The sequence below is a fragment of the Pristis pectinata genome, chromosome 10, assembly GCF_009764475.1.
Source record: "Pristis pectinata isolate sPriPec2 chromosome 10, sPriPec2.1.pri, whole genome shotgun sequence".
Classification (NCBI taxonomy): domain Eukaryota; kingdom Metazoa; phylum Chordata; class Chondrichthyes; order Rhinopristiformes; family Pristidae; genus Pristis; species Pristis pectinata.
Genome location: NC_067414.1, coordinates 28617325 through 28641489, shown reverse-complemented (window position 1 = coordinate 28641489; position 24165 = coordinate 28617325). Strand labels below are relative to the sequence as shown.

Below are 24165 nucleotides of genomic sequence, written 5' to 3'. Positions count from 1 at the left end.
TGAACAGAAAGAGAATAGGACTTCGCAGCCTAGGAATTGTTGCACGCAAATAAACTGTGTGTGTGTGTGTGTGTGTGTGTGTGTGTGTGTGTGTGTGTGTGTGTGTGTGTGTGTGTGTGTGTGTGTGTGTGTGTGTGTGTGTGTGTGTGATATGTGAAGCTTGCAATGAGTCTTCCCAACCTGTTAAATGAAACAAGCGTTAATAATGTGACTGAGTTGTTCCATAATTCCAAAAGGAACATTTGCCTGGTTGAAGAATTAAACAAAACAGAAAATGCTGGGAATAGTCAGCAGGTCAGTAAATATCGGCGCAGGGGGAAAGAAGTTAACGTTTCATGTCGGTGACCTTTGAAACGTGGCTGGGTGGGGTGGTGGTTTGGCTCGCGTTCAAAGGAGTGTGGTAATTATTGGGGTTCTGGTGCACTCCGGGGACAAGGGGGTCTTCTTAAATGGAAGGGCGCTGGTTTGGCAAACATTGGACAACGGCCTCCAGGTGTGAGTGTGTATTGCATTGTCTGGTGATGCCCAGTGGAATATAGATCATTATTAATAGCTGGAGGTTGCACTGGGAAGCGGCGGTAGATTTCTATTAAGTCGCTTTCATTTTATGAGGCTCGATTCAGATCACAACAAGCGGAAGGTTGGCTGGAGATCATCTGAGAATGAAAGCGTGCCAGCCTTGTCTGCCGTGCGATTCTCCGACAAGTCTTTACACTTGGTTGTTTTCCCCATCTTCTCGACTCTTACTACTCTAAGCATCATGTGGCTTCCCGTGTCGTTGTCTGAAGAAAACTTGGGCCTGGGTGCATTTACGTGAGCAAATTCACCCATTTTGTCAGGTTAAACTGCAGCAGCGGGAGTTGAACCGTGAACGAAGAAGAATTGGGAATCGGACCTGATGTTGCCACCCACTCTGACCATGGTTCCTCACCACTACCACTCGCTCCTGGTTCCCCCACCCCCGGAAGCCTTTACTTAAAGATTGCTATTGAGAATAACAATCAAGCAAACAATGTTTGAAGCAGCCTTTTTAGGTACACGTGTAAAATAAAATCAAATTGCTTTAGACCATTCCAAAGAAACACTGGGATTTTTCGACGATGTCAGGAAACACGGGGGGAAATGTGAAAACAGGACCTCAGTTTTATAGCTTGGCCGGGTTAACCGATGTGTTTTACATGTGTGTGTCTGTGCGCGGGTGTGTGTCTCGTCTTTCCCCTTTCCCCCGTTTCTGAAAGCGAAGTAGATTTCCATCTCCAGTTTCATGGAGCTCCCGGCGCGATCGAGCCGGCGAGCATCTCCTTGACAGGGTGTCAACACGTGATAAGGTGACAAGAGCTTCATAAATGTGCTGGCAAGAGTGAAAGAGGTTGAAAGAGAGAGGGAGGGACAGAGAGGGGACCGAGAGGGAGAGAGAATCCCAAAGAAGGCTCAGGTCGGGAGGGGGAGCGGTGTGAGTTCCCGGGAGAGACAGCAGAGCGAGAGTGCGTGAGTGGGGGACGGAGTGATCACGGGTACTGGCACCACCTCACAGAGCAAATGGAAATCAAATCGACCGAGCGCTCTCTGGGAGGCAGCAGCGTATTAATCCAATCTCCAATTCCTTTCACTAGAGAAATCTCTTGAAGAGGAGGGGGAAAGGGACAGAACAGAAAGTGCTTCAGAGCCGAATCAATCCAGCCTAACAAAAGAGACCCCCGATCTCAAAACGCGACCCGAATTGCTATTCAGAGGTTAAAATTAAAGGTAAGTTAATTTTGAGTATGCATATTTATATAATTACAAAGATGCTGATAAGTTTCGAATGCTGAAGTCGTGATTTTCCCGTGATTTTCCAAAGATATTTCAACTCGTTAAGGTGCATTTAAATGCGTTTGATGTTTGGTAACGATTACAATTGAAGTTAAATTGGTGACGAACTTGATTTGATTTGAACTGCAGGGTTTTCTCTTGTAAGTAAATAGCAGTTTCAATTGAACTTTGTAAGCTGAAAAATGTAGCTAATTCCCAAAACCCAAGACGGAGTAAAAATGGGAAAGCTCCATAATTTCAAAAGGGACCATATCTCCTGCATTGGATCTCCGGCATGTTGACTTCCTTTGTGACTGGATGCTCCCTTCGGAGAGGCAGGTGCGAAGAATGCATCCACCTTTTTTCTTGCTTCCATTATATTGGACGTTCATTTTAAACAATTGTTTTGGTGCACACTATCCCATTGTTTAAGCTGATTTAGTGAATGGACTGTTGCTGGGTAACTAGTTATTGTGATCATAAACGGAGAAATTTGATCCCGTCAAGGCACCTTCCATCTCTTTAATGTAAATCAAATATGAAAGCAAACCTTAATAAAGGTACCTGTATAATGTAAAAGAAACGCAGGAGAGAAACTTTAGATGCAAGGAAGGAGAGTAATTGTGAGATCATATTATTTTTTAACTTTTAATAAAAGGACTTAGTGCTTTGAGTTATATTTTAGGAAGTATCACCCAGTGCCAAGAGGCTGAATATCTCCCAATATGCCCTGTTGAATGTAAGATACAGTTTTGTTTACAAAAAATATTATGCATATGTTTAACTGAAACCAAAAAAATGAGATGCCTTAAGGAGAATCATCCCGCGCACGAAACAATGCCCACTTAATGCGCTCCGTCACTTCAAGTAATTCAGTACTCTGTATCCAAATCTTTCATGTCTCCAAAACAATCAATCATCACATGATCTGATTTTTGCAATGATCAGCCAGCCACGGAATGAGTGGGCGAGACGCCTATCAGCCTTAATAACACCAAAGAGATTGGATGAAATTTCAACAACAACCAAAAACATTTACATCGGTTGCCTGACAGCAATTAAAACTAATAGATTTGTGTTTGACATCTCTCTGCACAACATTTCTTGTTTTAACAATGTAGTTATTTTCGTTCCCTTAAAAAACGTCAGCTTGCCATTGGTTGGATGTCTAACTGAGCTCTAATGGATTGATCCTATATTATCGCGATTTAGTTCTAGGCTGTATTGAGTGTCGTGACATGGCGTGGAAGTTCGTAAGTTGATAAAACACAACTGATAACACATCAGCCAGTGCGAACAGTGATTTGGAAGAATGGCACCTTCCACCACTGGCAATTCGAGACAGCTCACAAAACATCCTAATATGGTTATTGGTTTGACTGTAAATGTGCGTGTACACGTAAAAAGACTACAATTTGTTCAATCAGAATGAGCGTACCATGCCTAATCGTACCGAAGATCGCTTCTGAGAATTCCAGAACGAGCTGTGCCTCTACGGAAGTAAAATTATCCAAAGCCTTTGTTTATATCGTAGAGATGACGATAAGATATGTTATTCGCTATTAATACCAAAAGTATTTGATTGGAAGCCAAAGGAAATCCCCAGTTAATGGATGACAATGATAACCTAGAGTAAAACATCGTACCGAAAGTTGGACTTGATATCAGCTGGGTAGTGCAAATCACAGTACTGGGGAATATGCTGAGTTACTTACGAATAGTGTGACTTAGAGTAGGATATTCCCACCTGAATGCCCACCTGAAGAATAAAGCCTTACTCCCTCTTTTGCAATAGCTCCTTCGCTAACGTAAGTTCTCTTGAGCAATAATCCTAGACAGCCGAAAAACATTGCAACACCTCTTGTTCTACCTCTTATACTACACCAAAATTCTCCACCATTAACTAAATTAGGTACCCCTTCTCTTATGTTATTTGAAGGATGCAGTGCATAACTCAACCAAGAACCTCAAGCCACACAATTCAGTGTTCTCCACCATAAGCAGTTTTTACATAGCAAGTGTCACTTCCACCATAAGTGGATTATCTGGTGTTGTTTGTCTGGGGACACAACCCAAACTTGAAAGGTTGCAGATATATTTTATTGCCAATAATCCAAGAGCTGAGCATACAATCCCTGGTACTGTAAAAGGGGGAATATGAGTATCGCTTATCAGAGACAGTAACCTTTACATGGTAAAAATGGAACTTATTTGTCCATTTGACTCAGATGGGCTGGGTTCTCTAATTTTTGCTAGGGCATTTGATGGCATATGATTCCTGGTTGTCTTGTGGGCAGTCACATAATTCCTGAATCAATCTTAATTGATTGGTAGCATTCTTACCTTTGAATCAGATTATTGGTTCAAGAGATTTGATCTCACTTCTCCTGAATGAGGAGAAGTGCTGTCTTTTGGATGATACGCAAACTATCTGAATCTGATGAATGTTAAGGATCTCATGGCACTTTCCGCTGATATTCCAGACAACACTGCCCTTCAGCCAACATAATTTATACAGATTATCTAGTTGTGTATCTCCGTGTTGCTTCTACGTAAATTGGTCGATATGTTTGCCTATATTGCAACAGTGACAACACCCAAGAAGTATGTTGTTGTCTGAGATGCACATAATAACATATTGAGGTTACTAAAAGCCCTAATTAAATTGAATATATTTTCTTATGTAGTTCTCTAATAGGAGATATAATGAAGTGCTTTATTTTGCTAAAATACATGCATTTGGAGGCAAGTTGAATACTTGCTCTGGATTTCCAACAATTGGGGAGCAAGGGATAAGCTTTCCAATTACCAAATTAATGTGTATTCAAGCAGTGACTCAAGTTCAGTGTGGTAAATACTTGGTATGTTTCATGCCCACGTTAACTCTTGCTGCAGTTACCTGTTCCTGTTCACACCAAACCCATATACAGCTCCAGTCTTTTGTTCCTTTTCACCTTCCGCCAACTTCTCACAACTGTTTTGACTAGCTTAAATACTTCCTTAAATCCCACCCTCCATCCCAGTGCTCACAGCCTTTTGCCTTACATGCTTACTTCAACATGACTGGCAACTTTATTATTTAGCTAATGCTGCCACATTCTCATCTCCATTTGCTTCTTGTATTAATCTTCCTGCCTCAGTCCATCCCATCTCCTTAGTCATTTCTTTTGCCCTTCCTGAATGTATACTTGCAAGTCTCCTATTTTTCCCACACTGCCTTACATTCAATCGATTGAACTTCTAATTGCAGAGCAGTTCCGGATTGCCCCATGGAAACATCTTGTGAAGTTTTACTGCATGAAAGTTGCTAATTAAATGCAAGTTTCTGTTGCAAAATGTTCTCTTCTTCTGAAGCTTCATTTCAACTCACTGAAACTTTGCTGACTCCTCTTCCTCATGAACTAGTTGGTTTAATATTGAATGGAGTTCCCTATTTCAACTATTGCACAAGTGACATGGAATATTTTGAAACACTAATTCATCTCCTCATATTTTCCTGATTTCTCCTCTTCATTTGCATACCTCACATCCACTACTTCCTCTGACTTCACTAATTATCCTCCCTTGTTAATTACACCTTATCCTGACCTTCATGAATTTTCTGAACTGGATCCAGTATTTCCTGCCTATCCTCTACAGCAAGTTAGTGCCCATTCTAAATTTCCTCAACCCCTTCTCTTTCGGCTCCCTATTTGCCTCCCTCATCTACACATTACATGTAAGCTCCCTTTCTAACATTCATGAACAGGTAATTCAATCTTTTTCAAAACCAGAAGATGCTGGAAAAACTCAGCTGAACTCCAATATCTGCAGTTTTTTTTTGATTTTCATTTCAATCTTTTTACTCTGTCACAGTCTCAGTAACAACTTGCACTTATAAAGCAGTTTAGCAGTAAACGGAAGTTTAAGAATTTAAAAAACAAAGCATTGCTAGACTGGTATCTATTAAAAGCCAGTGAGTGCATGTGTGACAGGCAAGAAGAAAGGTGGGAAGCACAGATTCAGATGAGCTTACATTTATGAGAAGTTTACAACGGGAAGTGATGTTGGCAATTCTGTCTCCAATCATTTTCTTTTGTCTGCTCTCCTAAATATCCCTCCACCCCTCATATATTCATTATAGGCTGTTAAAAATAATTCATCTCCTGCCACTAACATCCTGTGGGATGACACCTGATATGCCACTTCAATCTATATCGGTTTACTCCATACAAATGTTAGCTCTATCTCTAACAAATCCCACTTCCCTTGCTGATAACCTTACCATCTTGCAAATGAACTTACTTCCATTAGCCAAAATTACATACTACTCCAAGTCTAACCTGAAATACAAGAACATCTTCAGGTTGCCTTCTCAGATCTTCCCCTATTTCACCCTCCCATTCAGACTGCTGCATCAAGACAGCCCACATCTCATTACCATAATTCTGCCCCTAACCTAGCTTCACTTTATCTTGGAGACGCAAGGGACTGCAGATGCTGGAACCTGGAACAACAAACAATCTGCTGGAGGAATTCAGTGGGTCAAGCAGCATCTGTGGGAAGAAAGGAATTGTCGGTGTTTCAGGTTGAAACGTTGACAATTCCTTTCCTCCTACAGATGCCACTCGACCTGCTGAGTTCCTGCAGCAGATCGTTTGTTGTTTCACTTTATCTTCCCTGTGCCTGCTGACATAAATTTGCATGTATATTATTTTCCCTCTTCTAGAACATAGAACACTACAGCACAGTACAGGCCCTTCGGCCCACAATGTTGACCCGACATGTTATCCTGCTCTAAGATCTATCTAACCCTTCCCTCCCACATTGCCCCCTATTTTTCTATCATTCATGTGCCTATCTAGGAATGTCTTAAATGTCCCTAATGTATCTGCCCCCACAACCTCTGCCAACAGTGCATTCCACACACCCACCACTCTCTGTGTAAAAAAACTTACCCCTGACATCCCTCTTATACCATAGAACCATAGAACAATATGGCACAATACAGGCCCTTCGGCCGACCATGTTGTGCTGCCCTTCAAACCACACCTATGACTATCTAACCCCTTCCTCCCACATATCCCTCCAACTTAAATTCCTCCATATGCTTATCTAACAATCTCTTGAACTTGTCCAATGTATCAGCCTCCACCACCACCCCAGGCAGCACATTCCATGCACCAACCACTCTCTGGGTGAAAAATCTCCCTCTGACGTCTCCCTTGAACTTCCCACCCATTACCTTAAAGCCATGCCCTCTTGTATTGAGCATTGGTGCCCTGGAAAGAGGCACTGGCTGTCCACTCTATCTATTCCTCTCAATATCTTGTATACCTCTATCATGTCTCCCCTCATCCTCCTTCTCTCCAAAGAGAAAAGCCCTAGCTCGCTCAACCTATCCTCATAAGACATGGTCTCCAATCCAGGCAACATCCTGGTAAATCTCCTCTGCACCCTCTCTAAAGCTACCACATCCTTTCTATAATGAGGCAACCAGAACTGAACACAATACTCCAAGTGTGGTCTGACCAGAGTGCTATACTCTACTTCTGTTACACATACTAGACCCCTCCTTTAATTCCAATTATTCAACTAGTTACAATCTAGCTTCTGCTCTTTCCAGGTCTTTCTTTGATTTCCATCTCCCCTTGATTTCTTTGCACTTTGTTATTGTTGATTATTCCACCTTACACAACTACAGATACTGTTCTCCCCCTCTCTTGGTACAATCACTTCAGATGAGCTTCAATGCCCATCAGAATACCCGCCAATGTCATAATGCTTTTTCCATTGGCCCAAAGACTACTCCAACATTTTTAATCTGCTTTTTTGTCTCAATCTCCATATTACTTTCCTCCCTATCCATGTCATTTCCTAAGTTCACACCATTGTCAAATTGCACCATAGAAAGCATCCTATCAGGATGTAGCACAGCTTGGTATGGCAACTGCTCTGTCCAGGACTGCAAGAAACTGCAGAGAGTTGTGGATACAGCCCAGCGCATCACGGACACCAGCCTCCCCTCCTTGGACTCTGTCTTTACCTCTCGCTGTCTTGGTGTAGCAGCCAGAATAATCAAAGACCCCACCCACCCGGGTCATTCTCTCTTCTATCCTCTTCCATCAGGTAGAAGATACAGGAGCCTGAGGGCACATACCACCAGACTTAAGGACAGCTTCTACCCACTGTGATAAGACTATTGAACAGTTCCCTTATACGATAAGATGGACTCTGACCTCACGATCTACCTTGTTGTGACCTTGCACCTTATTGCACTACACTTTCTCTGTAGCTGTGACACTTTAGTCTGTACTGTTATCCAGTGTAACTGCACTGTGTAATGAATTGATCTGTACGATTTGTATGCAAGACAAGTTTTTCACTGTACCTCGGTACAAGTGACAATAATAAACCAATGCCAATACCAAATGTGTCTTCATCACCACAAGACCTTGAGTTTTCCAATATCCTCCTGCATGCTTCACATAGTTCAATTGATTCAACATGTATCCATGCTGACCCACATTGAATTCCATACAGTTCTTGCCTCAGATCTCTCCAGACTTCAGGAACCTTCATAGTGCAGGATATCATGTCAAAAGCTCTCCATCATTACTTCGTTATTTCACATAGCCCAACCCTCCCATCATGTGCCCCTGTTCCCACCCGCCCCCCTACCCCACCCAACTATCTCAACCAACCCCAATCTCACCTCTAGACTTTTCCTGTAAGCATTGTCTGATCTGCTACATAGACTTTGAGTGTGGATCATTCTGCTTTGCCACTTCTTTAGTTTCTCTGATCCTATCCTCTGAAATCTCTTTTCAGATCCCTTTACCTTTGCCAGATCCTTGTTTAAAAGCCTTTCCTAGATGTTTTATTTTGCTTTTGCCTTCCGTGTCCTGTCTTGATCTCACCATTCATTCCATTCCCAATATTGGGTGTTCGCCAAGTCTGTTTTGCTTCTTATTGAGAACATTTTGGGATATTTTCCACAAGTGATGAGCATAGAGTCAAACAGCACAGAAGGGGGCCTTTCAGTTTATTGTGTCTGAAAGGCTGTGTGAGGGAATTATCCAGTTAATTCCACTTCATTGCTTGTTTCCCCAGCCTTGCAATGTTTCCATCATTAAATATTTATTCAATTCTGTTTCAAAAGTTACTGTTGCATATGTCTTCATAAGCCATGCGTACTTGGTCATAACAACCCACTATATTGAAAGGAAACCTCCTTATCTCTTTCCCATCAGCACATTATTTTGCCAGTTATACTAAATCTGTGGTTACTAACCCACGAAACAGGTTCTCCATCAAATGATTTGAAAAATGTCTATTAGATCTCTGTTTCTCTGCAGTAATACCAAATACTTTGGTCTCATCACAGTCTGAAGTCCCTCATCCCTGGTTTAATTCTGTTAAATCTCCTGTGCACTATTTCCAGGGTATTGACACCCTTCCTATGTTTGTTGCCTTAATCTGGCTACAGTATTCCAACTAATGCTACTAGTGATTGTAAAGAGATATTGAAAGTTATTCCCCATCAAGATTTTCACTTATGAGAAATGACTAACATCCAGATATTAGATTTGCAACATTATTAGTTTAATGCAATAAACAAACTGTTGGAGGAACGCAGTGGGTCAGGCAGCATCTGTGGAGGGAAATGAACAGTCGGCATTTTGGGTCAAAACCCCTTATTTGGACTGAATCCAAAACGTTGACTATCTATCTCCCTCCACAGATGCTGCCTGACCTGTTGAGTTTCTCCAGCAGTTTGTTTTTTGCTTCACATTCCAGCATCTACAGTCTCTTGTGTCTCCATTCTTATTTTAATGTTGGATGTCAAATATCAGAAGCTATGTCTGTCAGATATTATATGTGCCAAGAAATGTATCCCCAAGTACAGAGTAGGTTCTATTGAATTTTGGAAGTGGAAGTGTATTGGTGTTGCTATGTACATAATTGGATAAATTTATAGGCAATATATTCTCCAGAGGTCTTCAAATGTCTGTACATCTATATTACTGTGGCTGCATAATAAATGAAGGACGCTTCCATTCAAGTCTGGACAAAACTGGAAACTAATTTAAGAAGTAGTATATTTTACATTCCTTTCAGTAAACCTATCATTGCACTCAGAAGGAGTCTTCTGCCTTGTCTCTATGTCCCTTGTGGTATCCCATTTATCACTTGATCACTTTTGTCTTCCACTCTTTTATAGACCTTTCCCTGTCTTCTTTGCGCTCTGATTCCTTTTCCTGCCGTTGCTCTTAATTAAATCTGCTGCTTCTCCAGTTTTCTCAGTTCTGATGGGTCGTCAATCTGAGACATCAACTGTAGTTCTCTCTCCACAGTTATTGCATGACCTGCTGAGAATTTCCAGTACCTTTTGTGCCTATTTCCAACATCGACAGCAGTTTGCTTTTGTTAACAGTGGTCGTATTTTGCCACGTACCTAATAATGATATCGCTGAGAGTTAAAAGATATAATTCAGTCTCAGTACAATGATAGACAGTAAAAACCATTGGAGCTTTAACTTTATGCATTTTTCTTAGATATCCAGACAATCATGGGATTTAACTCCTATTGATCTATCATTGGACCCAGGAGCCAAGTGTATGGAGCTCCCTCTGAGGGCATCACTTAGCAACACAGAGTAATGCCACACACAATGATTGTCACAAAGTATATGGAACTGTCTCCAGAAAATCAGGAGGCCACACAATTCATGGTGCATTATTCTATTAGCTGAAAGCCATGTGATACCAAGATATGCAGCCAATAACATGCAGCTTATAAGTGCCAACTGTTATACATAAAACTAAACTGCTGGAGTTTCTCCAGCATTTATTTTTTTCCCTCCAGATTCCAGCATCTGCAATCTCTCTAGTGTATACATCAGAGTGTCTGGATTCACGTGTGAGTGTACTTTGAATATTGCATCCCAGTAATTATCAACTACACACCGAGTAACACCAGAGGAAGCTTGGCTAGCACTCTGAGAGACAATTAATGCATTTGTTTCCTCTTACACAATATGTCACTGTGTTTGTTCTGCAATCAGATCAGTGGTTTGCCCCTCTCCCTCCCCTAATGGAGGGCGACCTCTAGTGACTGCAGCACAAACACAGTTACAAAACATCAATCAGCAAATTTCAATTTCTGCAGGATGCAGCTGTCGATGGTTCCTATTTAGCCTTTGGATTACATATTAATCAAAATCACCAGTGTCCCAAAGGCACATAAGTAGTATTGCATTTTACAGAATTAGTTTTATTACAGCAGCTTACTCTCTTAACTGAGATGTATGTGAGATTTTATATTTTCATTGCTTTCCAAGATGGTGAATGGTTTTCTTATTTGGTTACTATAGGTTATTTCTTTTCCCTTATAATATTTGGAAGGGGTTATAGTTGTATACTTGGATTATGAGGTAGCCATAAATGTAGAAAGGATCACCACCCAGTCTGACACAGATCCAACCCTTCTCCTTCTACAGGGCCCTCTGCTGTAAACCACATTGCCTGTAACCAAGCTGTTTCAGCACAGTTAGAATACGGACATCTACCCAACCATGTGGAACATTGCTCAGATACGACCTACTCCCAAAAAACAAACCCAATCTGACTAATTACCTTCAAAATGGTTTACTCTCAGTCATCTGTAAAGTGGTGGTAGTTTCCATCAACAGTGCTATCAATCGTCAGTTACTCACCAATAACTTGCTCACTTTCATTTTTATTAGGATCTCTCTCTCTAGACCCAATCACAACCTTGGTCCAAACATGGATCAAAAAGCTAAATTCCAGAGGAGAGGTGAATATGGTTGCCCTTGATATCATGGGAGCATTTGGTTGAGTGTGACCTTGAGGAGTCCTGGTAAAAATGAAGGCAACGGGAACTAAGGGGACAAGGCTGCAAGGGTTGGATTGGCACGAAAGAAGTTGATCGTGGTCAGTCATCCCAGTCCCAGAATATCACTGCAGGAGTTCCTCGGTCGTGATCTGGGCCCAATCATCTTCAGCTGCTTCATCAATGACCTTCCTTCCATCATAAGCTCAGAAGTGGGGATGTTTACTGATGATTTCATAATGTTCAGTTCCATTCACAACTCTTCAACAAATGAAGCAGCCCATACCTGCATCTCGCCAGGCCTAGGCAACATTCAGCGAGTGACAAGTAGCATTCTTGATTTAAATGTGCCAACCAATGACTGTCTCTAATGAGAGAACATCAAACTATCTACCCTTGATATTCAATGGCGTTGCCATCACTGAGTTGCTCCACCATCAATATCCTGGAGGCCACCACTGGCCAGAAGGCCAACTGGGCCAGCCACATAAATACTATGGCTACAACAACATATCAGAGGGAAGGTATCTGGTGGGGAGTGACTCATCCCCTGGCACTCAGAGATCTTTTCATCCTCTACAGGGCAGAAATCAGGAGCATAGTGGCATACTCTCCATTTGCTTCATGAATACAGTGCCAAGAATGCTCAAGAACCTTGACATCATCCAGGACAAAGCAACTCACTTAATTAACATCCTAATCACCACCCTAAATATTAATTTACCACCTTAAGTATTAGTTTCCTCCATCACTAGCACACATTGGCTGCAGTGTGCATTGTTTGCAAAATGCAGTTACTCCTCCAGATAACTCTGAGAGCACATTCCAAACCCATGACCTCTGCCACCAGGAAGGATAAGGGCAGGAGGCACATGGGAACACCACTACCTGCAGGGTCCCCTTCAAGCCACACACCATCTTAAGTTGGAAATATTTCCCTGGCCCAAATTCTGGAATTTCCTACCCAAGAGTATTGTGTGAGCATCCTCATTTGAAGGATTGCAGGATCACCATCACCTTCTCAGGGTTCATTAGGAATGGACAATAAATGCTGGCGTTACTAGTGATGCTCATGTCTGGCAAAATGATTATGGAAATTGCACATATTCTGTTTTTTTTTAAAGCAGCTCATCAGCAAAGTTGGAATGTGCCAATTTTCAATGTTGATGCGATAAAGTATCTTTTTTATTGTTGGTCTTGGCGTCTCCTTCTTTCTTCCATACCATGTTGCCCCCAGCATCCCCATTCCCATTCTTAGCTCTCACACTGTGTATATCCTGTGTGTATCTGGCTGATGAGCAGGGGAACCAGATGTTAACGGGTCATAATCAATATCATTCTATAAACATAAGAGCATAAGTAATAGAAGCAGGAGTAGACTATTTGGCTCCTCGTGCCTACTCCACTGTTTAATAAGCTAATAGCTGATTTTTTTATCTCAATTAACTGCATTAACCCCAAATCCCTTAATTCCCTTAATATCCAAAAAGCTATCAATCTGTCTTGAAAAGATGCGGCCTCTACAGCCTTCTGGGTAGAGAATTCCAATGATTGTCTACCTTGCGGATGAAAACAATCTGTTCTTATCTCAGTCCTTAATGGATGCTTCTTTGTTTTGAGACTGTACTCTGGCTCTAGGCACACCAGTCAGGGGAAACATGATCCCTTCAGCTATCCTATCAAGTCCCTTAAGAATTTTGTATGTTTCAATGAGATCACCTCTCATTCTTCTAATTTTATATCTGCCTATTCTCTCCTCATAAAATCCCAGGAATCAATCTGGTGAATCTCTGTTGCACTGTCTCTATAGTAGATTTATCCTTCTTTGATTGTAGATCTCTACATAATATTCCAGGTGTGGTATTGCAAGGGCCCTGTATAATTGTCACCTTTCTTAAATAGTGAGGTTACGTTTGCCACCTTCCAGATTCTTGCTGCAACACAGAGGTTTAGGCTAACTGACCCTAAGAATTTCTTCCTACCATATGGGAATGTAGCTTATCTCTACTTCCTTTCCTCCTGCTGACTGACTACACTCGGTATTCAAGACTTGTAAATCTATAAGAAATAGAAGCAGAAGGCCATGTGGTGCCTTTATAATCTTGTGCCTTGACTACTTTCCCAGCCATAGGCCAATTCCCTAGATTCCTCTGTCTCATTTGCTTTCCTGAATATATTCAACACCTAGCTACCCGCAAGTCTCTAGGATAAGTTCCAAAGATTCACAACCTCTTTGAGTGAAAAAGTTTCTCCTCAGCTCAATCCCAAGTGACTGACTCCCTATTCTGAGATTGTGATCCCTGGTTCTGATTCCCCTTTCAGGAAAGAAAGTCAAGTTCTACAAGAATTTCATAAGCTTCATTGAGATGTGTCTTTTTCAGGGAGGTTATAAATTCATTACAAGAGAGACTGCTTTTCTAGTATGTACACCAAAGCATTTGGACACTAGGACATTCTGGACAGCTTTTAGTTTATTTCTAAAACTTACAATAAAATAGCACAAGCCCAAGACAAGCTGAGGAAAGAATTATCCAATTATTTCAATTTTCCTGCACTGCACCCATATCCCTGCAACTATTTTCTTTTCCCTTTTAAAGCCTGTTTCTATTATTCTTTTAGATCAGTGTTTTCCAGATCATATATAGACCATAAGATATAGGAGCAGAATTAGGCCATTAGGCCCATCAAGTCTGCTCCACCATTCAATGATGGCTGATTTTTTTTCAAGACCATTCTCCTGCCTTCTCCCCGTAACCCTTAAGCCCCTTACTGATCAAGAACCTATTAGTCTCTGCCTTAAGTGCACCCAATAACTTGGCCTCCACAGCCCTCTATGGCAACAAATTCCACAGATTCACCACCCTCCGGCTGAAGAAATTCTTCCTCAACTCAGTTTTAAAGCAATATCCCTCTATTTCTGAGGCTATGCCTTTGGATCCTAGACTCTCCAAGTAATGGAAACATCCTCTTCATATCCACTCAATCCAGTCATTTCAGCATTCAGTAGGTTTCAGTGATTAGAAGGAAATAAATTTATGGTAGAAGGAAATAAAGAGATACACTGATGAGTCCAAACTGTAATATAAGAATGTGGATTTCTCTTAAAATTGTTTGTGCTCTTTGCTTCAATTATTTTTCCTGGTGGTTGAAATTCTACCTGATTACCATTCTGCCTGACCAGCTACAAGTTCATGTGCACTATTTTAAGTATGTTTTTCTTGCTTTCTTCAAATGTAGTTCAGTGTGCATCTTACTAGATGGTGTCACATTCCCTCAATATGTGCTAGACTATTGGACTAGGTTATGGGCTCTCCATCGTATGGATTTGAATACGCAACCCCACAGCAGCAATGCAATCAAGTGACATATCGTGTTATGGTAAATTAGTAAATTGGTAAATTGGTTTATTATTGTCACATGTATTGAGGTACAGTGAAAAACTTGTCTTGCATACCGTTTATACAGCTCAATTCATTACACAGTGTATTGAGGCAGTGCAAGGTAAAACAATAACAGAATGCAGAGTAAAGTGTCACACCAATAGAGAAAGTACATTGCCGGTAGACAATAAGGTGCAAGGTCAATACAAGGTAGATTGTGAGGTCAAGAGTCCATCTTATCATACTAGGGAACTGTTCAATGGTCTTATAACAGTGGGATAGGAGTTCTCCTTGAGCCTGGTGGTACGTGCTTTCAGTCTTTTGCATCTTCTGCCTGATGGGAGGGGGGGAGAAGAATGAACATCTGGGGTAGGTGGGGTCTTTGATTATGCTGGCTGCTTTACCGAGGCAGCGAGAAGTATAGACTGAGTCCATGGAGGAGAGGCTGGTTTCTGTGATTTGCTGAACCGTGTCCACAACTCTTTCCAGTTTCTTGCAGTCCTGGGCAGAGCAGTTGCCATACCAAGCCATGATGCATCCAGATAGGATACTTTCTATGGTGCATTGATAAAAATTGGTGAGGGTCAAAGGGGACATGCCAAATTTCTTTAGCCTCCTGAGGAAGTAGAGGCACTGGTGAGCTTTCTTGTACTGCATTTTACTAGTCACTGCTTTATTTTAAATCAAACTAGGTTCTACTGATATTCATTACTCTCTCTACTTCCAGCTTGCAATCACCATAATGAACTACCTTGAACTATCTATTTGTCATCCTTTGCTAGCTTACAAGTTTTCACATGGTTGTTCTCTATTTCTTGGATTTGATCCAGTTTCCTATTTATTTTCTTCATCCAAAGAGATTGAGGAACATTAGCCCATTTCCTAGTGTGGTTGTCTGCAGGGTACAAAGTTCCCCTTCTAGTATTATACCTTTTCTTCTATGGCAATTTACCTTAGCTGTTAATTTTTGATCTGCAGCCATACCAATGCCTTTTGAAAATCTAACTTTTCAACAGCTACTGCAATTCCCTTAATTACCATGGAGTTATAAATTCATTCAAAAATTCAAATGTTCTATTTTATGCTGTGGAAATGATTTGACCCTACTTCTAACACAGCCTCAGCAGGCATTGCCAGGAACATAGACTGAGGCTACAATGAGTAAATCCTAGGTCTGCTTTGGTTTGCATCTAAAGAAAATGCTTTCTACTGTTGACCCTTGCAATTTCTTTCCAGAACATCCACATAATACTCGCAATTTTTTGGTGCTTCCATATCCTTAATGAATTCTTTGAAACATGGTGAAGAGCAGAGAATGTCATTGGCTTTAAAATAAGGAATGTAAGTGTGAATTGAAATCCAAGTGTATTAAGCAACAGATTATCAATTGCCAAATTAGTGCTGAATTAAGGGGAATTTTGTACTCTGCAGTCAACCACATTAGGTTGAGCTAAAATTCCTCTATTTCATTGTATGAAGAAATTTTACAATCAACAGAACAGAAGTATATCTTATTAGCATTGGCTGGATTTGAACTGGATTCCCTAAAATCTAATAACACATCCACAGCTTGTAGTTCAGTAACATGCTGCTAAACTCTGCTATGTCCATACCAAGTATTTGTAGTCTTAATGCTCAGTTGAAATATTCATCTCATTTCGTTCAGGGAACTGAAATGCTATTCTCTGTTTTTCCTAATGTAAATGCTGGTTATAATTTTGCATACTGGCACTCCAGTGGACTAACCTTTATTATCTTCAGCATGAGCTCTTTGTGAATAACTGTAAGGTGTCCACATCCTTTCGGCTCAATAAAATTCAAGTCTATGGCTGAGTATTTTTCTTGAACATTGATCTACCCATTCAGGTGCAGGGTTTTGTCTTTGCTTCTTACCTTGGCAGGCGTTTTAGTTTCTTGGTCATTACCTTTAGATTTTCAGGGCTTACTTTAAATCCAGCCAATGCTGATGGATTGGAAACATTCATCAGCCATTGAGAGTGAGTCACACAAAATAACCCTTAATTCAGTCCTGATTTAGCACTGTTGATAGTCTGTCATTCAATACATATGGATTTTAATTCATTTTCATATATATGATTATAAACAGAAATACATTCTCTATGCTTCACTGTGTTACTTTGACTGAGATTTGTACAGCTGATCTCAGGGTGAAACAGTCTGTTCCAAGCCATTCACCTCAAATATCATTGCACTTCATGATGTGGCTGTGCAGCATCGTGACATGCACTCGTATTGCCTTTATGTTTACCTTAATGCTGACTCTTGGGCTGTTAGCCTAGACCAATGTCAGCCTGTCCAAAGGGTAGTGCATCCATGAGCAGCAAACTGGCACAGAAGAAGCAACAGCAGCCTGGAGGCTAGGAACCAAAGAGTGACTATGACCTCCGTGGGTAAAGTAGTTATTGCACCCATCTGAGGTTATATTTGTGGTTGAAGGAGATCACAGACCTCAGAGAGGGCAAGGAATGAATCATCTTTAAAAAAGATGATTTCAAGGAAAAAAAGTTTAGGAAAAATTAGATGTTCTGTGAGTTGGTAAGATCTGTTGCTTTTTGGACCAGTCAAGTTGAAGATTTTGTGTTTCATAACAACATAGAAGAAGCCATTTGCTCTTCGAATCTATGCCAGATCTCGTCATTCCATGCACATTGAGCTGAAAGGCCTGTTTCCGTGCTGTATAACCCCATGAATCTATGAATCCATGCCCCACCTACTTCCCTGTGCCTTTTTCTCCCATCAACTTCCTCCCCCCAACCCCCCCCCCACCCCCCCCCCCCCCCCACCCCCCCACCAGATTCTCTGCCACCAACCTACACCAGGAGCAATTTAAGTAGCTGATTAACCCATCAGCATGTTTTTGGGATGTGAGAGGAAATCAGAGCACCTAGGGAAAACCAACATTGTTACAGGGAGAATGTACAAACTCCACAGTCAGCAGCAAAGGTCAGTAACAGACCTGGGTCACTGGAGCTCTGAGATGACAATGCTAACTGCTGTGCCACTGCCCCACCCACCTTTGAGGCAAATTTGCAAGTTGCATTGCGGTTAATGCTATTCTGGGGAGTTTTAATCGAGAAAGAAGTTGTTGGGGAGAACAGAAATCCCATGGATTAATGAGGAGACAACAAAAAATGTGCAAAAAATTGCTTTGGATTAGGGCAAACAGGTTTCTGAATGACTTTGCTTAATGGCTAATTTCAACAATTAACCTGCAAGTACATTTAAAATGAGAGCCTTGATATCAGTCACATTAAAGCTCAGCATTTTAAGGTAATGTAGGGGCAGAAGTGGAGCCTGAATTCTTATCGGAAATAACTAATTTGCTTCATTTTCACTTTCCTGTGAATTCTGTGTTATAAAGAAAAGTAAAGTGATTTTCCTTTTATGTAGTGCCTTTCTCAATGTTTGGTCAAACTAAGGTTCTTTCAAATCGAATTACTGTTTCAAAGAAGAAACACTGTGGCTAGTTTGTACAGAGCAAGGGATTGTGATAATGAATAAATAATACTTTTTGGGTAGAAGAATTAATATTCCAGGATACGTAGGGTTAATACTCCTACAGAGTTAAATGAGGATCTGTGAGGGCAGGTGGGGCCTTGGGTTAACATCTCATTTGAAGTACAGCACCTCTAGGAGTACGGCACTTCCCCAGTATGGCATCGGAGTGTGAATTTTCACCTTTAGGTTCAGTGTCTGGAATGGGACTTGAACCAAAAGCCTTGTGCAATATGCGGCATAATGGTTATGTTACTGGACTCTGGATTAGTTGTCTTGTAGCAAGGAAGATGTTGGGTTTCCTCTCCCCTCACATTCCCACCAGGAGGGGCAGAAGATGGTACCCTGAAATAAGTGAAATAACCACAGTCAATAGGATGAAACTCAGGAAAAGTGATCCCTTCCATCAGATTACCACCCAGGAAGTCCATCCCTTCTGACAATGTCAAGTGTTCTCCAGCCATGTTTAGCAGAATATAGCATACTTTATTGCGCTCAACAACATGTTTTTACTATGCTATTTGTGTATTCCCACCATTCTGGATCATCTCTAAGCAATAGTGATAATGAGTGCCACTTGTACCAAATTAGTGGTAGTTTATTCTAATGGCACACATCAATGGATGCCAATAATTGCTCTGCCCCCTTTTTGGGTGCCCTTCCAGGATTCCGCAGTTCCACCTAAGGGAAATGGAATCAGTTCTGCTTGCAGGCCACTGCCAACACTGTACACAAAATGCCTCATGGTGATTCAACTCGTTATTTTAAGACATTCGTTGCACAAACATTCCACACCCAAGATCAGTATTCACTATATGGGCATGAATTTTTATCCCATGCCAAGATGATGAAAAATGTTACCATGCTGTGCCTGCTTGATTTGATTGCCTACCTTGAATTCTTTGCAAATACCAGAAAATGTAATAAATTACAGATTTGTGTTTTGGTACCAGTAGTGTTGTTGTAGAATGTACTGAATATGCAACTAGTCTTATCCAATAACACAAAGTCAGAATGACATGGCTGCTTTTGCATTGTAAAGCCATTTTTCTGTGTCATTGGCTTAGTATGGACATTCTTGTCAATCTACTGACATTTGATATCAAAAATAAAAACCGGAAAATCCTCATTAACAAAACCCTCCCACTACTTAAGCATTATAAAACAGGTTCAAAATAAGCAAAGCTCTCCCATTTTCAATTAAGCCATCTGTTCTGACCCCTTTTATCTGTTCAGTTATGTCTTCATCTCATGCACCAAACGAGAGGACCTATATAGATTTCTTGATCCTGAACATCCGAATCACCTGCTAAGCCCCATTTGTAACAAGTAGCATATTGATCTCCTCTCAGTCCTACAACAAATCCTCAGACATGACATCACTATCTTCATTTCCTCTCTGAATCCTTCATTCTACTTTCCACTCTGCCTAAAGCAGCCAAATTACTTTTGTTACAATCATCAACCCTCAGGGATGACCTGATAGAATTTTTTATGATTCCCTATAGTTTGATAAGGGAGATGTTTACAGTTGCAGGCAAGACAAGAATTTATCAGTGACAACTTAGGCTTAAGGTAGCCAGTAATAAATCCAAAAGGGAATTCGGGAGAAACATTTTTTTTATCTAGCAAATGGTTTGAATGTGGAACTATGAATAATTGAAGCTTAAAAAGTTTAAGGGAAAGGCAAATGCATACTAGAAGGATTAAGATAATATTTTAATTGGATTGGATGGAGAAGAGTAGGATGAGAATCACTTTGATTAGACATAGACTCTTTCGACTGAATGCTCTGTCTCTGCGCTGTAAATATTTTGTAATACTTTGAAGAATAACTTGGGAAAGTGGAGCAGAGCTAGAAGATCAGGCATGATCTTGATGAACTGTATAGCAGGCTCTAAGGGCCAAATGACATACTCCTGCTTGTAATTATTTCATACATCTTCACTGAATAGTGGTGCAGTGTCTCTGGCTGACTACAGTGATGTGAATAATCAGTTAGGGGCAGGGCAGAATTTAAGACACAACTCACAGCAAAGAGTCTCTACGCACAACAAGAAGATTTTACTTAAACAGCACATTACACATAACAGTCTATAAAGTCTATTTAAAAAGAGCTTCTACAAACTCCAGCAAATGAAACAAAAGTAATGTGATTGACTATTCTTGCATAATATCAATTGATTATTTTTCCATAAGAATGCAGCGAGTGGAGATAGTTACAGTGTAGTTCCTGAAGCAATTGACATGGGAATGAACAAAACATCTGCATTCTCTCTGGGAATGGTGTTGCTATTGTACACAAAACAGCAGACTAAAAGAAGTATATTAAAATTTAATAGTTCTATTTCAACCATATAAAGGTTTGTGCAACTATGTTTATTTATATATTATGCATGTTTAATAATTTCTGTTTTTCTTCATTCTAGCTTCTCCACAGTTCATTTGTAGTCTTGGAAAGACACACTGAAAGCTAATCATGAAATCTCTACTGGAAGCCCTTTCAGACACAACTTTCCGGACAATCACTACTGATCTTCTTTATATTGCATCCAATGAAGTACAATACGATGACAGTAAGTTGGACCTCAACATGACAAAACTTGGTTATGTCACACAGAATCTGCACCCCTCCCTTGGAAAAGGCAATGCTTACCCAGAAAAAATGGCATCAGGGGAGGAACTTTTATCCAATGCCAACCTCCACGATTCAATGAATGCTAGTAACCTCTTGTACAACCAATCAGTTATGAATGATACAATAAAGTGTGGAGAAAACTTCATGGACATGGAATGCTTTATGATCCTGACCCCTAGTCAACAGATGGCTATTGCTGTATTGGCATTGACTCTGGGGACTTTCACAGTATTAGAAAATGTATTGATTCTGTTTGTTATTATCCGATCTCGCAGTCTCAGATACAAACCATCTTATCACTTTATCGGCAGCCTGGCTGTTGCTGACCTTCTGGGCAGTGTGATTTTTGTGTATAGTTTTGTAGATTTCCATGTGTTTCAAACAAAAGACAGCCCAAGTGTCTTCCTATTCAAACTTGGTGGTGTCACAGCCTCTTTCACAGCTTCAGTGGGTAGCCTCTTCCTGACTGCCATAGACCGATACATCTCCATACATAAGCCTCTTGCCTACAAGAGGATTGTCACAAGGCCAAAAGCAGTTGTCGCTTTCACTGTTATGTGGACCATATCTATAATAATTGCTGTCCTCCCTCTGTTGGGCTGGAACTGTAAAAAACTGAAATCTGTCTGCTCCGATATCTTTCCACTCATTGATGAGAATTACTTAATGTTCTGGATTGGTATTACTAGCATTTTGTTGATTTTTATCATTTATGCCTACGTCTATATATTGTGGAAGGCCCATGCTCATGCTGTCCGCATGATTCAGCGTGGCACCCAGAAGAGCATAATTGTCCAGGTGGCTGAGGGCACCAGGGTGCAAACTGTTCGTCTCGATCAAACCCGCATGGACATCCGACTGGCCAAGACGCTTGTCCTTATTCTTGTTGTTCTCATTATCTGCTGGGGCCCTCTCCTAGCCATCATGGTGTACGATGTCTTTGGGAAAATGAACAACCTGGTAAAGACGATATTTGCCTTCTGCAGTATGCTGTGCTTGCTCAATTCGACAGTCAATCCTATTATCTACGCTCTGAGGAGCAAAGATCTGAGGCATGCTTTCCGTAGCATGTTCTGCTCCTGTAAGGGAGCTTCAGCCCAGCCATTGGAAAACAGCCTCGAGTCAGACTGCCAGCAGAAGCAGGCGAACTATCCTGGCACCATGCAAGCAGCGGCCAGGAACTGCATCAAAAGCACTGTGAAAGTAGCTCAAGTGGCCATCTCGGTCTCCACGGAGACATCAGCTGAGGCTGTGTGAGTGTAGAGATCTGACGATTATTGCCAACAATAATTCTGATATGATCAAATCACATTTCTCTAAAGATCCCTTAAAAAGGACTCAGGCAGCACTTCTGACTATTTGCCATAACAACACTTGTATTAGCTTGGAATCTGCAGCGAAACCAATTTAGTGATTGTATCCACCCACCTGGCTCTCACACATCAAATGAGAGCCAGGCTGTTGATTTGAAGAATTTGATTTACACTGTACTACTAAAAACAGTAGTATATGTGGGAATATAGTAAATCTCATTATACTCCTGTTGTTTAGGACAAGCCCAAATTATCTGGAAACAGAGAAGTCCTTTTAAGAGTTTCAAGTAAATTAATGTCTGTCACATGTAACACAGGTACTTTCCAAATGTTCAAGGAAATCTAAACCAATTTGTGTTTGATGGATTTGGTCACCTCTATGTTATTGCTACTGAGGCCAGTTTCTGATGTAGCATTTGCTTAACTTCCCAATTGGAACTGATCAGAACAAAGCAAAACATGAGAACACTCTACAACATTGTTGTGCTCACTGATCATAATAAGCAACTCTGATTAATTGGTCTAGTATTGATGTCTTCAGAGATGTATCCCCTTCAATATTAATATTTAAATTTACAAATCAATATCTATTAAAAATGAAGTAATATATTCATTGTATCCTGGTAACAAAGTTTATTTTTTCCTTCTTTCTTGGTCATGTGGCAGATATTGACCTGATCAATTCATTTTCATGTGCAACGCTGCTTGTTGCATGTATATAAAAGAGTTTAGCAAATAATATGTGACATAATTCCAATTACTTGCTCCAAGACCTTTTAAATATTGGACGAAAAAACTCCCAAAATTAAAATGAATAATTGTGCGGCTGTCTAATTATATGAATGTCATTGGGCCATACAGTAGTCCCACTTACTCTTTACTGTTTGCCACAGATTAATTTTGTAATCTGAATTCAGAATTATCTTAGAAGAGAATAATACATGAAGTATGGTATCAATCAGGCAAAACTAATAAGGAGGAAATTAAATGTAAGTAAATGTGCGTTCATTTAGTATTTCAGTAGTGCTTATCAAAATGTGATAATGATGGTTAAATGGTAACTTCCTTTTTAAATTTGGTCATTGTTTGACATAATTAACTAGGTGATTTTGAGTTCAGAGACTTCATTTGTCAGCCACAGCTCTATTTTTAAAGTTACTTTAAGCTGCTTGTTTGAAATAATATTGTACAGATACAGCCAGTATGATTTGATATAAATAGAAAGCATGTGCTAATGAAGTTACTTCTTTCTAGACTCCACTCTTGGTCCTAATGAATGCAGCACAGGTAAAGCTTTTTAAAAATTTATTATTGAGCTTTATAAATGATTCCATCATTTCATGAAGTATAAAGGGTGAGTGGAGAATCCTCAAGATTAGTGTCTGACCTAAAAGCAGATTAAAGTTTTTCACATTTTTGTAACACTTTTCTGCCAACCATCTTAACTCAAGCATTTATATTAAATGCCTGAACATCGTACAATGGTTTAATATTGGGTACATTAATGTTACACAATAATTTCTAGGCCAATCTATTTTGTTAACACCATATCCTGAAGTCCAAGGAAAAGTCACTCAAAATAATAATAATGATAATTGTTCATTATTGATCAGGCAAAATGATAATTGATACTGAAGAAATCATGTTGCCATGTGAATTGTCTTAAGTGACATGGGGACCTCCATTGAGGAA

At 40.4% G+C, this 24165-nt stretch overlaps 1 protein-coding gene across 2 annotated transcripts; it reads left to right on the top strand.

The window, feature by feature from the left end:
* The first annotated feature begins 1312 nt into the window (after nt 1–1312).
* Nucleotides 1313–23991, top strand: cnr1 (cannabinoid receptor 1). Of its 2 annotated transcripts, none has more exons than XM_052025189.1 (3): nt 1313–1328; nt 1614–1746; nt 20952–23991. In XM_052025189.1, the coding sequence occupies exon 3, from the start codon at nt 21002–21004 to the stop codon at nt 22415–22417; it is 1416 nt and encodes a 471-aa protein (XP_051881149.1). In that variant the 5' UTR covers nt 1313–1328; nt 1614–1746; nt 20952–21001; the 3' UTR covers nt 22418–23991. The 2 variants fall into 2 exon arrangements, with proteins under 2 accessions (XP_051881149.1, XP_051881151.1); XM_052025191.1 differs by lacking the exon at nt 1313–1328 and adding an exon at nt 1480–1514.
* The last annotated feature ends 174 nt before the right edge of the window (nt 23992–24165 follow it).

Bases quoted from the DNA above. Each gene is read 5' to 3' on its own strand.
- cnr1 (XM_052025189.1), top strand. From the start codon at position 21,002: ATGAAATCTCTACTGGAAGCCCTTTCAGACACAACTTTCCGGACAATC.